We start from the raw sequence: 14,426 nt of genomic DNA, 5'->3' as shown, positions 1-14,426 counted from the left end.
ATTTGTCTGGAATTTCAAAAATTAATGTATGATGGAGGAGAAATTCTTTAGTTTGATTAAGTCAAAGTAAAGGTAGAGCTAATACATCAGCCTCAGGAGAGAGACATGTGGGGGACTCAAGAGACACTGTCTGACTGCAGTAAATCGATCAGGAAACACCGTTATTAAATCACAACACTTGCTTAGTTTTCTTTAATATACATTAAGACTGCAACTTAATCCACTCAAGATGCTTTTGTACATGAACGACAGAGAGGACTTCCTGTCACCTTCTCTTAGGAGACAGATGAGAAATGCCAACCTATCGTTCTGCTCTCCAATCACTAGACAGTGTAAAACGGGGTGGGAATTTGCAGCCCTGTGAAAGGAGAGACACTCCAGGGCTAAGATTTTAAACTGGGTGAAATTACAATTCAAACATTGTTATAACACCAGATAGTCAATATTTGGAACAACAATACATATAGTTCCCAAATTTCTGCTCTCAGGGCATAATTCAGATGCTGTGTATTTCACAAAGCTTAAACTGCAGCTCCAACACTTCTTGGGAAAAACAGTTTTCCAGTATACTTCAGGTAGAATCAATTTGAGCATAAGTAGTGATCCCATGCAGAGAACTTCTGTGTGTCCAGCAGCAGCACAGACACAGCCATGCAGACAAGAACATGAAATTTTTATAAACAGTGCCAATGTACCAGCTCTTGTCAATGAACTAAATGTTCTTAGAGTATCAGTATTTGCAAGAAACATGCTAATGGATCACAGAGCAAGGAAAGAAAAATCATGCATCAGACTGTGAAAGAAGGATATTTTGGGAAATGTGTGGTGAAAGCTTTACTGGCCAGAATCTCACATGCAAAAGCAGATTATTGCAGTGTGGACATTAAAATACCACAGATAACAAGGGCATAATGATGATGATGATTAAACAATTTATAATGGGTACTAGCTAAACAATTTTTGACACTGATAATCACTCATGTCCATCAACACAAATTAGAACTTTTTATAGCTCCAGTACAGAAGGTGACCTTTAAGACCATTGGCCTTGATTCACAATTAGCTTTAAACTGGGGGGAGGAAGGAAAAAAATCTGGTTGCAAAAGTACAAATACTATTCTAACCAAGAAAGAAGGTACTAAGGCTTCCAGTGTGTGTCTCAAAATATCTGCATTGAGAATTTTAAATGGAACAGTGTCCAGAATTCTTGTCTAATGCTACTCATCCATGACATTTATGGAATAAAAGAATAGCACCACATAGTACTATTCTCGCTAAACAACTATGAGTACTGTTATTTCAAAAGAAAAAGTAAAACCATCCAACATATTATGTAAATATTTTAAATTACAGATGTGTATTGAAAATCACAGGTACCAACATGATATTGTTTTTGGAGAGTTTAATTATCATGGGAGTTGTGAAATCCATCAATACGCCTCAGAGTGGTTAGAATTTTCTCTATTTTGTAGCATTCCAAAAGCTATACTGTTCACATACCAAATGAAAACTATGTGGCAAACTAGGAAAAAACTTTACTATGTTGATTCTAAGAATTTTAATGCAATGCTTTCACAGACATGCTAATACTGCATCCCAAAAAACACATATCAATAAAGGTTTATTCTTACAACATGTTATGTTTGGATTCCAATGTGTGCCTTAAAAAGCAATTTATCAGCTGTAAAACATAGAAGAGCATCTTTGTTCCTAGTGACTGGAGTCCTATGCTTTGGTTTTCAACATTGATTATAGGATCTTTCCCATTTTTTGTATGAAAGTAGAACAAAAACAACTCTTAGAACATTAAACATATTGTAGCACGTGTTCAAATAGGTGATAGGGTATATTTATACACACAGATCTCAATGCCCTTTATAGTATTTATAAAAATCAGTTGTAAATACATTTTTCATTATCCCATATGGACAGTTTTTCCTGATTTCCTCTCATCTTCCAGACTGGTTATTCCTTCCTATAGTAAACCATTGCCTGTCATAGTAATTACACTTTTCCAGAATGGTAGCAGCAAAGCTTTGGAAGATTTAAACTACCAGTAATTTAAATTAACACAAAAGCATTCTCAACCACTACTACCTTAAATGAAGCTTTCAGATCCAGTATGTTACAAATGTAAGGTTAAAAAAAATTAAGGGAAATGGCACAAGGCATAGAAAAAAAAATGGTTTGAAGGAACTCTAATCATGGTAGTGCATTAATCCAAGCTTCCAGTGCCTGGGTCATAATCACAGTGCCTGAGGCTTCTCTCTGTCACACTAGTTTACATCTGCCAGACTGTCACAAGCCTGTGTGCTCAGTGTGTAATTGCATCAGCAAGGGCAATACTCATTTCTTACCCTGTGGTGACATTTTTATTTATGTATTTAAAACAGGTTCTTCAACAGTTACTCAGTGCTACAAGGTGAGGATCTCCTGATGCCTGAAAGCACAGCAGTGAGGGAGTCAGGCATAAGATGCTGTGCTGCTTCTATCACAGCTGTGCTTCCAAACATCTCCCTCACTTTTATTTTTTTTCCACTTTACCAGTAAATCAGTTTACTGAGCATTTTTAAAAATAAAATTTCAGACTTTTTCAGCCTATGTTCATCTAGCCTAACTTAGTCTTCCATCTTCAAAAGTGAGATTTTTAAACTGGGCAGTTAAATCTCTATCTCTACAGTCTCTGACAGGTTTCCTCACTTTGCTAAAGTGCAGATAAAAGTTAATCACAGTCTTTTGATTAACTCTTCCTTTCAACTCTTTAATTGTCTGGCTTTGGCTTTTACCACCAAAGTTAAGCAAACCCTGACAGTTGCTTCACAGGCACTAGACAAATGTTTAACATGTTACATGAGAAAAGGTTAAGTACAAACACAGCTAATAATCTGGGCTCTTTGGAGGTAGTGTCATATCTGAATAAATCTGACAGCACCTCATTGTAAAGGGCAAGAATTTATTATTGTCCAGGTTAAACGTTGTGCTCTTATTCTTTCTGTGGCTATAACATAAGAAAGGCTCTTTGTGTGCTGAAACAAACATTAAAGTGCCAACATACACAAAATGTATAAGGTGTCTGGGGATTATTCTTCAGCAAATAGTTTAACTTACTTTGGCTTCAGTCTCTCCCCTGTGAAGTGTATACAAATGATGGACGGCACTTTGTGATGATGACCAAGGATGTGTCAGTATTTGAAAAACATGGAAATCATGGCCTAATGTGTCAGTAGTGACCAGCAACATCCCTGGGTAAAAAAACAAAGAAAAAAACAAAGAAAAAGAAAAAAGAAACACAAAAGCACAAGAGATTAATCACTGCAAAGAAGAGGCTTAAGAACGTCTATCTAAACAAGCTAGTGTGGCTTACATTTTGCTTCCTGGAAACAAAATAAAACAGTTGCAGAAAATTACTAAATTGAAAGGGATTCACTTCATAAAAATTAATCAGAACTTTAACTGAAATCATATTAACAGTATTACTGCTTAAGTATTACAATGCAAATCTATAAAAGCCAAGTAAAAAATCTGGGAACAGTCTAACTTGAGAACTTGTGGGACCAATATGAAGCACTGAAGTGATTAATGTTAGAGTGAAGCCCCAAAATGCTCTTCACTGGGAAAGAGCCAATAAAAAAAAAGATTGATGTTTCCACAATAATAATTTCTGGAAGAAGAAACATTACCAAAATCCAGTCAAAATAACCCACACCAAAAACAATCCTGAAGAAGCATCTTTCTTATAAATGTATATGGAAGAAACTGATTTATTACTTGAAAGGCAGCAAATCAGAGTTGAGAGCTTTCAGGAGAAATATTAAATTACCTACTAACTTCATTGAAAACAGGTCACTGATGGATGTACTGAAATTATTAAATTAGAAAATCAGCAGAATCACAATAACTTATATATGCTATTTAATTTTTCTCTCTCTATATGTCAGTCCATTACCCAGTTTTCTAAACATTTACAAACACATTTGAAGTCAATTTCCCACAAAAGTTTAAAGATTTTATACCAAAAAAAATAAGTATTATTTTGTACATGTTAAAAAAGTATGGCATCATGGCAGAATTTAGGACCACAGGAAAGAAAATTCGGCTTAATTTTTCTGTATAAAAATGTCCATATTACCATGCTTCTTACTGACATTTAAGAAGTTACCACCCAAAGTAATCCTCCAACATTTAATTAACATCAAGCACAAAGTGATTTAAGCAGTTTAATAGCTATGTTGAAGTGCCTTTAAATAATCTTCAAGGCATTGCATCTATTAAAGAAAGTCAAGCATTTCCACACAGCTCTGATGTGTTGATTTTCCACATAAAGCATAATGGAAATCTTTTATCCTTCAGGAAGAAAACTGAGGTCGCCACATTTTACACGACACCTATTCAAAGGGTAAATGATGATCTTTCTGTCATGTAAGAGTGTTCTGTTTATTATATGTGGCTCCACAATTCGTCTTTCCCTCTTCTGCTCACTGCTGCTAAACAAATTCAGTCCAAATTGGAAAGGCCTCATACCTTGCCATTCAGGGCCTAGTATATGGCACTTTTACATTTTAGGATTAAACTTGGAAAATAAAATCCTCTTGTGTATTGAGCAGCAGGGAACACTCTCTTAGCAAAGATTAATTAACTTTTCTACTGAAATCTCCGTTACAACATCACTCGATGGCTATGCCATTTTCCCTCCTTGACAACCCTGGAATCTCCATTCCCTTAAGCCCAATTAGGAAAACTTCAGCAGCCAAAGTCTTGGCTTCTAGGCCCAATGACACTCCCTGGTGCTCCCTCCTCCTCCAAGACTAAAGCAGGTTTGTATGAGCACATCTTGCAGCAGAAGCAGCCTCCCGAGCGGACAACACAGCAGCATCACAGACTGTGTGAGCACCCACAGGCCCAGGCCTCAGTTTCTCCTCACAAGTTCTCTTCTAAAATAAAGATCTTGCGAAGGTAAAAAAAATTCTAAACCTACAAGGCCTGTTAGCAGAAAGGTACAAAATCAGAGAGAAATCCAAGTGGCATTTAGAAACAATACTGCCTACAAGTTTCCTTCTCAGCTTGACCACTGATGCTGGCAGGGCTTGGAGGGAGCGCGGGGCCACCCACGCTGCACGCAGCCATTTCCTCGGAATCACACAAATGCAACATCTTAAATCTGACCTCAGCAAGATTCCCTCCAGTAGACATACTTTTACTGTTACAGGCTGTTACTCTGATTCCGAGTGTTAGAAATGAAAGAGAGTTTGTTATGGAACTAAGAAATCTGTGAGTGCATTTGGGTATTATGTTTGGGCGGTAAGGCATGTGAGCTGAGGTTGGTCTGGATGTTAATGTTGGCTTAACTGGCAATTTTCTTGATTTGTAGTGACTGTGTTGATAGGAAATACAGCTAAAGTTGCTCAAGTGCAAGTCAGCCAAGTCTTTAGTGTGGGATTATGCACACAATTTGCATTAATTCTGTTCTGAAACATCACAAAATACACTTCCCTTCTAGTGAAGTGTGCGGTCCTCAATAATATATAGCATTTCCAGTGGAGAAACCTGGAAGCAAACAGGGGCTTGTGCGCTAGAATCAGGCTGCTGCTATTACTGGAGCAAGGATATTCCAAATGATCTAACTCAACACAGTAAGGATTTATTTTCTAAAGTCCTGTGTTTGCCTCCCCCTCATGCACTAGGATAGCTTTATACAGAAGTTGAGAGTGCTTTTGAGCTTGCTCTTATTCCAGATGGAAAGGACCTCTGGAGAAAGAGAAGCTGGAAGAGACAAACACATAAGGCTTTTCTCAACAGTGAGCAGACAGCCTCAGCAAACCTAGCTTATTTTTTTTCTTCCCCCAAAGTGCTAGAAGTCTTTTATAAATACAAATGCAGAGCTGAGTGCACCCAGAGATCTGAGCACAGCATTCTTCATGTGTATCCCATCACATGGCACAGTGCAATGAAGATCGTAAAAAACCTTTTAAACGAGCCAAAAATCTGTCTGGAAGCTGGAGACAGAAAGCTGCGTAATAATCATGAGCCAGTGAAAACATAGGAATTACCATACTGTGTTGTCCATCAAATCTATGGCTTGTTTAGCTAACCAGTATCTCATTTCCAATACTGGCTGGAAGTGCAGGTGTCTGTGGACGGGGCAATAAACCCCAGTGCACGCAGACATGATAGAATTTCACCCTTTTCCTTACAAAGGTCTTTTCCCAAATATGTAATCTCTGTTTACCCCAAGCAGGGCATTGCTAGAGAGCTCACTTTGGGACCATACATGACAATGCACGTCACCCAAATGCAGGAAGCACACACACTGGTACCTGCTTGTTCTTCTGGTGACATACAAGGTATCTGAACAAGCGGAGCCATGAAATGTGCTCGCCTATCTGCAGCTCTGATCAGTTCCATATGATGTCCACAGCTCTTGGTTCCACACTAATGTGCATTGCCTTCAGGTTTTTTGGGTTTCATCTTGTTTGGGTTTGGGTTTTTTGTTTGGTTTTGCTAACTTGAAGGAGTACAGAGGTGAAAGATAATACATTTGTGGGTGGAAAGGAATTGGCTTAAAAATAGAAAGATGGGCGGTATCTGATTTGGCAATTTTGCATGCCTCATCTAAAATCCTGCAGTCTGACACTGCTCAGAATACATGCATTTTATTAGCTGGAAGCCAAAGGAAAACAAGTCTTTCCCTTATATTAGCCACTAATTTTCAGTAAGTTAAAGGAGGACCTTTCATACCCACACTTGCATTTGAAAGACACATGTACTTGAAAAACTTGTACCAACACCGAGGTCCCAAGCACAATACCACAGATGTGAGAAAATATGTATTTTTCAAACAGCATTTTTGAAATTTCTTGCTACTGTTATTCAAACAATAAATCACTGATGTGTTAGAACATTTGACTCAGGTTTTGCTGTGGTATTTTCCAGCTCTCATTACTTCACACCAAAGAGTCACAGTTTTCAATTACTACAGCTCAGCCATTTCGTTTCCCTCTCCACCTCCCTGCAGCACAGCTACTGAGACACCCCAGCAGAAATGCCTAATCCCAGCAGAGAAACATGAACTTGAATCTTGGTCGTTACCTCACTTTCACTTTCAAGTGCAGGAAACTTCAACTCAGCTTTCTAAAAGACCTTGTGACAGTTTTCCCAAAAAGTTGTTTAGACGGAAATACGGGTTAAAGCTGTCGTAAGTTCAGTCCAAAATGTTTTCTCTTATGTACTTTATGTATGAATAATCAGAGATGAAAAGTGAATAATTCTCAAGGATTTCCTGCTTATTTTTCAAACTGGCATTAATCCCTGTTTAACAGATAACATCTGAAATCAATTGAAAGTCTTGCATACGCAGAACCCAGTGGAAACTTCTGTGTAAAGCAGATTTTACTTAGTATGTATCTTGCTGCAAAAATTTTGATTTTGCTTATCCATAACAAGAGGGGTGCAGCTAGGTTAAACTAATGACTGTTTTACTGTGTGGTTTTTCAAATCCACAGAGATGATTAAAATCCAGTTTAAAAGGAACAGATACCCTAGATGGAAAAAAATAAATTACCAAAGTTTTGTTTGACCTGACAGATACATTTGCCCTAATTTACAGCTTCCTACTTTTCATGCATTCTGTTTGGGAAACAATAAGCTTCTTTCAGGATAGAAACGTTTAAAAATACAGAGAATCTATGCATAAAAGAAAAAACTAGTACAGATGTAGACTGTGGGTTAAGAGCTATTTATGCAGTATCAGAAGACTAAACCAGACTCTGGCCTGGCCATAAACTAAGCCCACGCCCTAAATGAGGTGCCAAGCCACAAAAAGCATTTGCGTCAACTGGGAATACAAGGAAAAGAAGGACTTCTAATTATAGGGCCTGGAAGCGGAAGCCCAGAGTGATTAGGAGTTTAGGCGCTGCTGTATGTTTATCTGGGAGCTTCCCCTCGCTCTCTCAGCCCAGGTTTGATAGATGAGGGTTGGCCTAAAGGGTGGGATTGAAGTTGCTGATGGTACACAGAGTTCTCCACGATCCGAAGGAGAGGGAGACTGAATACTAAGGCTTCTGTGGCCTTGTAGGAACATAACTCTTTTCAACTAGGCGTCAGCTGGTTAGCCCGAACGGCAAAATTAGAGAGCAGCAAATCTCAGTTGGGTACTTGCTATAAAATCTACGAAACCTGAGTAGCCTAAGCATCTCCACCACATCCTATTTATAACACCTATCTAATTGCACAGTTGTTTATTTTATGCATACAAATGAGGTACACACAATTTTACCTTGGGTTTTACTTTCACGAGTAACTTTGCTTTAAATAATGCCATCTTTCAGAGCAACAGAAGGGTTTTTCCGCCTTCCAAAACAATGTCATTCTGTAATTACACACTGAAGAACTCAACACATTCAAGCTGTGCTGGATTTGTTTTAAAAACACCAAGGGCACAAATGTTAGGAAAGCAGGCATGCATCTGCCCAGAGGAAACTTATTCACGGATGTACTTCATTTAGGAACGCAACTCTTATATTTGCATGCACATACACCACACGGAGACCCACAAACCCGCTGCACAAATACACTATTTACACAAACAGCGATAAAACATCGTGAACAACTTCAGATTTTATTTTTTAAATATGAGCATGGACACCATGCAATGTTAATATTATGCTCTGCAGGTTTTTGAAAATTACAGGATCAGAGAGCTGAGCGGAACTGCGCCAACTTACAGTCGCTCCTGATTCAGTCCATACGCTTTTCGCTCGGCTTTTTCCTCCAGCATTCCCACCCTCTGCACACTCGTGGTACAGATTTCTGCCCCACTGCAGCTCTCTTGCAAAAGCCGTTGTGTATGTATCTTGTTAAGATGTGACAAAGTTGATATGGTCCATGGTTTTATGAAACATATGACCTGACCTATGAACAGTAGCTTTATTTATACTCGCTTAACTCTCCTTAACTCCTCTCTGAGGCTGATGCTAGTCAAAATACAACTAAATATTAGTGCTGCTGAGCCCATCTGTACTTCCAAGTGTAACACACATGCCACAGTTACAAAATTTAGTCTCAAAAAAAGCTTAGCTAAATAAGGAAAGTCTGATTTTAACAGAAAAATTCACCAAAAAAAGAAAAAAGTAAATAAGGATATCCAAAATATTTTATAATAAATACTAAAAAAAACCCCAACCCTGCAAAGTCAAAAGAAAGGGAAGAAAAATAAATTATTTTGTGAATAAATTATTACCTCTGACTGTGCTCTGGAGATACCTGTACACTGTCACACACTTAGGACAACTATAGATCTAAACTGAACATTTGGAGCTTGGGGGATGTATGGAAACCGTCAGACATTTCCCATGTCCAACAGATGGCTCGGCAGTACGCTTCAGATACTGGAAAATCCTGCACCAGTTTCAAACACTAACTGACTACAGCTGATGGCCCAATAAATGCTAAAACTTTATCAGGACGGGTTTCTCCCGCCCAAAACTGAAGGACACACAGGGAGAGCAGCTGAGTAAATGAGGGCAAAAGATCAAAGGGAACCAACTCACTTTTCTTTTAACCCCGCTTGCAATTCCTCCAAAAGGACACAAATCTGCAGCCACCACCTTGACGTTGGTGCTTGGGGGTTTGTCAGTTGCAAGGATTGCAGTAAATATTTTAATGCTGAAACATATTATCCTGTTTTGCTCTTCGTTGGAATAACAATAAAGCAAATGTTACAGAGCAAGGGCAAGTCCTGACCTCCCTGAAGTCAACAAGAGCTTTTGCGACTACCTTCAAGACAGGAAATAATTTTACCCTTTTTATGCAGTTGTGCATCTTTAATCGGAAAGGAAGTTAACAACTCGTTAACAATGCCTGCTGTGCTAAATGACTGGTTTCATTTTAATATCTAGATGGAGAAAAGCCTCCTACCTTCTCCCCCCTCCTCAAATATCAGATTTTCAGAAGGGGAAACGGGTACTATCAAACCTGCTGCAACTCCTGCCACCAACTACTACTTAATCCTAATTTGGGGACAAATGTGGGGAGGGAACAATTTAAATACTGAGATTAGAAATATCTGAATCAGGAAGTTTTCTAAAACATTAAGTAGCAGTGGGTTTAGGCTATTGATAATAAAGTATTTCTGACATTTAATGCACTGCAAGTGGCCATACTGACCCTCTTTTAAGTACATTTCTTCTACCCAAACAACATGATGCTGCATTTTAAACAATACTTTTACTTGTATCATAGCTATCTGAAATGTAGTAATTATGTAACAGATCATCTAAATGACCAAGAATGTACTTAATTGTCAGTATATCCTGAAGTCTCACACCTTCAGGTAGGAAATACTCTAGATTTAGGCAAGTATTTCTATAAAAGAGAAATTAGTTTTCTGTGGGGAGGCATTTAAGAAGAAGGAAAAAAGAACATACACAAATTGAACTAAAAAGTACAGAAGAGAACAGCACTGAAATTACTTCACAAAGAGGGCCTTTCTCATCCATGTCAACCTGGCTAATTACGACAAGAAGACAATTTTTTGTCATCATTCAAAGCATACTTCATGTTAAAACAGCCTATATTTACTCTTCTAAATGCCAAAACATTCCACTGCTGACACTTTTCCTTCACAAACTATAAAGCAATGCTAGCAAGCTACAGATCATGAACTGTTGCTCACCTTCTGGCCCAACATATAAGGGTATAGAGACACAATCACTGAATCATTTCATATTATACCATTACATTCTTTTCAATAGATTTTTCTTCAAAGGCAACAGTTCAAGGTGAAAAATGAAAGTCAAAATAAACAGAGAAAAAGCAAATAGCCATTCTGTAATCAAATAATTACAGCTCATTTTAATCTAGATGACAGATCCAGGAAGGTGATGTTCCAGAAAGAGATTAATCTTGCAAACTCAAGGAGACAGTTGCAGTCATTATATGACTACAAGCGCAGATGAGGAGCTGGTTGCAGCCATATCAGTACTGCAATAAATTAGCTTATACAGCACTTGCCATTATAAAAAACATCTGTAAACCTTAACTAATCTACATGTTTAATAAAAGACTGATTACTCTTGTACACATTTGGTGGGAAAAACAGAGCAAAAAAATTTCTGTCCATGTGTGAGACACTATCAGTGCTTCCCAAGAATCAAAGAAGGAGTTTTTCTGCCCACTTGCTCTGATCAATGGGAAAAACTTCTGCAGAGACATTCCAATTTAAATCTCTTTAACTATTAACTCAAGGCCACCATCACATTTCAATATAGAACATTTAAATAATCAGAGGAATTTCAGGTCCGTTAAAGGTGCAGTCAGGCATCCAAGGGGGTATACAGTTTAATCTGGTTTACTGCTGGTCCAACATTAATTTTCTCATTATTAATGGATCAAAAAGCTCTTTTGTAGCCAAGAGAGCGTAATTATTTAAAACTTTAGATGTGTTGCACTTCACAGCTCTCAGCAACTAAGCTGGCAGGAGTAACACTTCTGGAAAGTAGATCATTTATTTATCCCATTTAAAAGAAAAAAAAACACAGGTATTTATAAAACAGCAGCTCTTCTAAGCTATTTACTAATTGAGTATCTTATATGAAAAGTTTCTCTCTTTGACATTAAAATTACCACAATTAAACAACAAAAATCAATGTATAAAAATTTATTTTGACATGTCATTTACTGGTTTCAGCAACAGATTAAGAATCAGGGATCCTGTGTAATATTTTTTTCTGTGTTACCGTGTGACCTTGAGTAACAGCTTCTCAACCCTTCAATTTTCCTAAGATTATCTTTCAGTCCATAATGTTACAAGTTTGAAGTTGTTACAGTTCATTTTCAACATACTCTTCATTTTAACCTGTCCTCTTCTAATATATTGGTTTAAAATTGTACCCACAGCTTTGATTTTAGCTCTTTGTCTTCTGTACTGTTTGCAAACTCCTTTTCTATCCCCTCTCCCTCGCACTGCTGGAATGATGCCACTATTCATTCAGTCAGCTACCACAGCTTGCAAAGTCTCCCACTTCTTGTTCACTAAGAAGTCCTTTCTTCCTCTCTAAATGTATTTCTCTGGAATCTTTCTTACCACCTTGCCCTTAGCTTCATAAGGATCAAGTCTTTCATCCTAGATATCTTTCCTGTCTTATGCAGCAGCTGTCGTGGTCCAAGAATGCATCCCATTCTCTGCTTGCAAGGTAGCTGTATGAATTGACACTTTTCCACTCAATATATTTATACAAATATTACTTATGTATATCAGAATGTGCCTCCACCATCCCACCAATTCAAAAGTTGGTGCTACTGCCAAGTTGAAGGTGTACTTAGCTACAGTTACAGTAGTGTTTCACTTAATTACAGTAGTTCCAGTTGGTTTTAAGGGCTTGAACTGAAAAATATTGCATCTTTTGCTCCCCCTACAATGGCAAGAAGCTGTGACAAAATATTGTGGCTGGCAAACACTTCTATGATTCCATTTAAGATGTGTAGAGAAAAGCTTTTATTGAAAAATAACGCCCCAAGAGAGGACCACCACTAAGCTTTTGTAACAAAATGTCCTTTTCAGAGGCTGTAGGTCTAGTTACTTGCCTTAACAAATTGGCAATTGAAGCACAACCTCTAAAAAAAGTCAAATACAGAATAATTCTCATCTTTCCTGGCTACCCACAGCCACCTACTGGATTTTTTGTAGATATAGCTCTTGGCATGAAGCCTTTCCTCCCCAGTGTAACTGAGAAACAAGGCACAAACCTTATAGTAACAGTAAAGAATAATTAAGAATCACACAAACTTCAAATAGATGCACAAGCTTCTACTATTAACCAGACTCCCAAAACAAATACACCTTATATACATTTATATGTATGTTCCCAGTAAAAAGGAGTAAAGGAAACAAAAGCTCTGCTGCTTCTCAGCAGTGTCCAACACTTTAGTCCAAATCCAACTTGGCCAGTCCCACATCAACAGCAAAGTAAAAATCTGAAACTGGGAGGTCCTACAGTCCTGTGATAGGTTACTGGCTTGTACTATTGCAGTTACTATACAACTGTGACTTTTTGAAGGAATTAATGCCAAAGGCTGTGCCAAATGCCCCATTCAAGACAGAAAGGAGATGGAACATGCATCTGTAGGGCTCTAACTACTGTGCCCATAGTGCCTGGACAACCTCCTTGGAAAACTCCTCAGCAGGACAGACCTTCAGAGCCCCACAGAGAGAACAGGAGGCTATGTCCAGTTCAGATTTCATCACTTCTCACAGGCAAAAGAGGAATTGAGACCCAAGGGCAATTTCCCATTCTACCTCAGTAGCTCAGCCTAACTTCCAAAATTATTCCCTGTGTTAATATGTGTAACTTGAGGCTTCTAGAAAAAGTAGAACTACAGAGGAAGAGGAGGTCACGCTCAAGACAGACAGAACAGTGTTAGATGTTCCAGCATCCCCTAAAATCACACTCAGTATCTGAATATCAAGACTCTCAGAATCAGTGGACATATCTAAAATTTACAGTTAATTTCTCTACACTTTATCTACAATTTGTGAGAATGACAAATATTCCTGTTTTCACATTCCCTTTATTGACACAAATGCCTCCTTAAAACCTTGTGACATTATAGTAATCAGTATGAAGCTTGTGAAGTACCCTTCAGTGGAAGGTTAAAAGCAACAGGTTAAGTATGTGAGTACTGTGAAGGCCTGATGTATATAGTTGATCTGCAGCAAAGGATAGCCTGGCTCTGTTTCTCAGGATAAGCCAGAAGTTTCCCTTCCCTTGTGTTAGACTATCCCAATGCAATGGCACAGGAGAATACAACAAATCAAAGGCAAACCAGCCTTGTGATTAGCTGCCACAGTGGATAGCTGGCATCCCTCAGTGCTCCTAAGGAATGGTGCCAGCTTTAAGACCAAACATTAACTGTCTCAGATTTCTATAAGGGCTGAGAAGTAAGTATCTCAGCAACCTGGCAGAAACACAGCGAGCTGCCTGGAAAAATGCTCCCAGAGTTCAACTGGAGGCAGGGGATTTTACTTCAGACACGGAGGTTATTCACCCTGACACCCACTTGCAGAACCGCTGCATGAATCCAGCAGCCAGGAAGGCTGGAGATCTGTTTCAGACAGTACATTCCCTTCTTGTCTCCCCACCACTGACTCCACCACAATCCTGATGGAGACAACTGAGGCCACTGGGACACAGACATGAACTGCACCACGCAACTCATGATGGTATTTTCTACTTCATTTCCATATGAAATTCTCCTTCTGCAGCACAAGCCAAGGCACAGGGCAGTGTGAAGCACAAGTGGGCTGTTACTTCCTTTCTGCCTTATGAAGCCAGTGTTGTTAAAAAAAAGGCAAAAATTAAAGCTACTGTTACCAGGGAGGGACAGGAACACATCCACATCCCATCCAGCACCCACTGCCAGCATGCATTCCT

The 14,426-nt window shown here is 38.5% G+C and overlaps 1 protein-coding gene across 2 annotated transcripts in view; it reads right to left on the bottom strand.

Moving 5' to 3' along the window:
• The window catches only part of BCAS3 (breast carcinoma amplified sequence 3), a 352,402-nt gene that overhangs the window by 250,528 nt on the left and 87,448 nt on the right, over positions 1-14,426 (bottom strand). For both annotated transcript variants that reach the window (XM_010009054.1, XM_010009055.1), the window contains exon 13: positions 3,109-3,242. In XM_010009054.1, the coding sequence (XP_010007356.1) occupies positions 3,109-3,242 (134 nt within the window). The remainder of the gene's footprint in view (positions 1-3,108; positions 3,243-14,426) is intronic.

The sequence above is a fragment of the Chaetura pelagica genome, unplaced genomic scaffold (assembly GCF_000747805.2).
Source record: "Chaetura pelagica isolate M959 unplaced genomic scaffold, ChaPel_1.0 scaffold72, whole genome shotgun sequence".
NCBI lineage: Eukaryota > Metazoa > Chordata > Aves > Apodiformes > Apodidae > Chaetura > Chaetura pelagica.
This window is presented reverse-complemented; position numbering and strand designations above follow the sequence as displayed.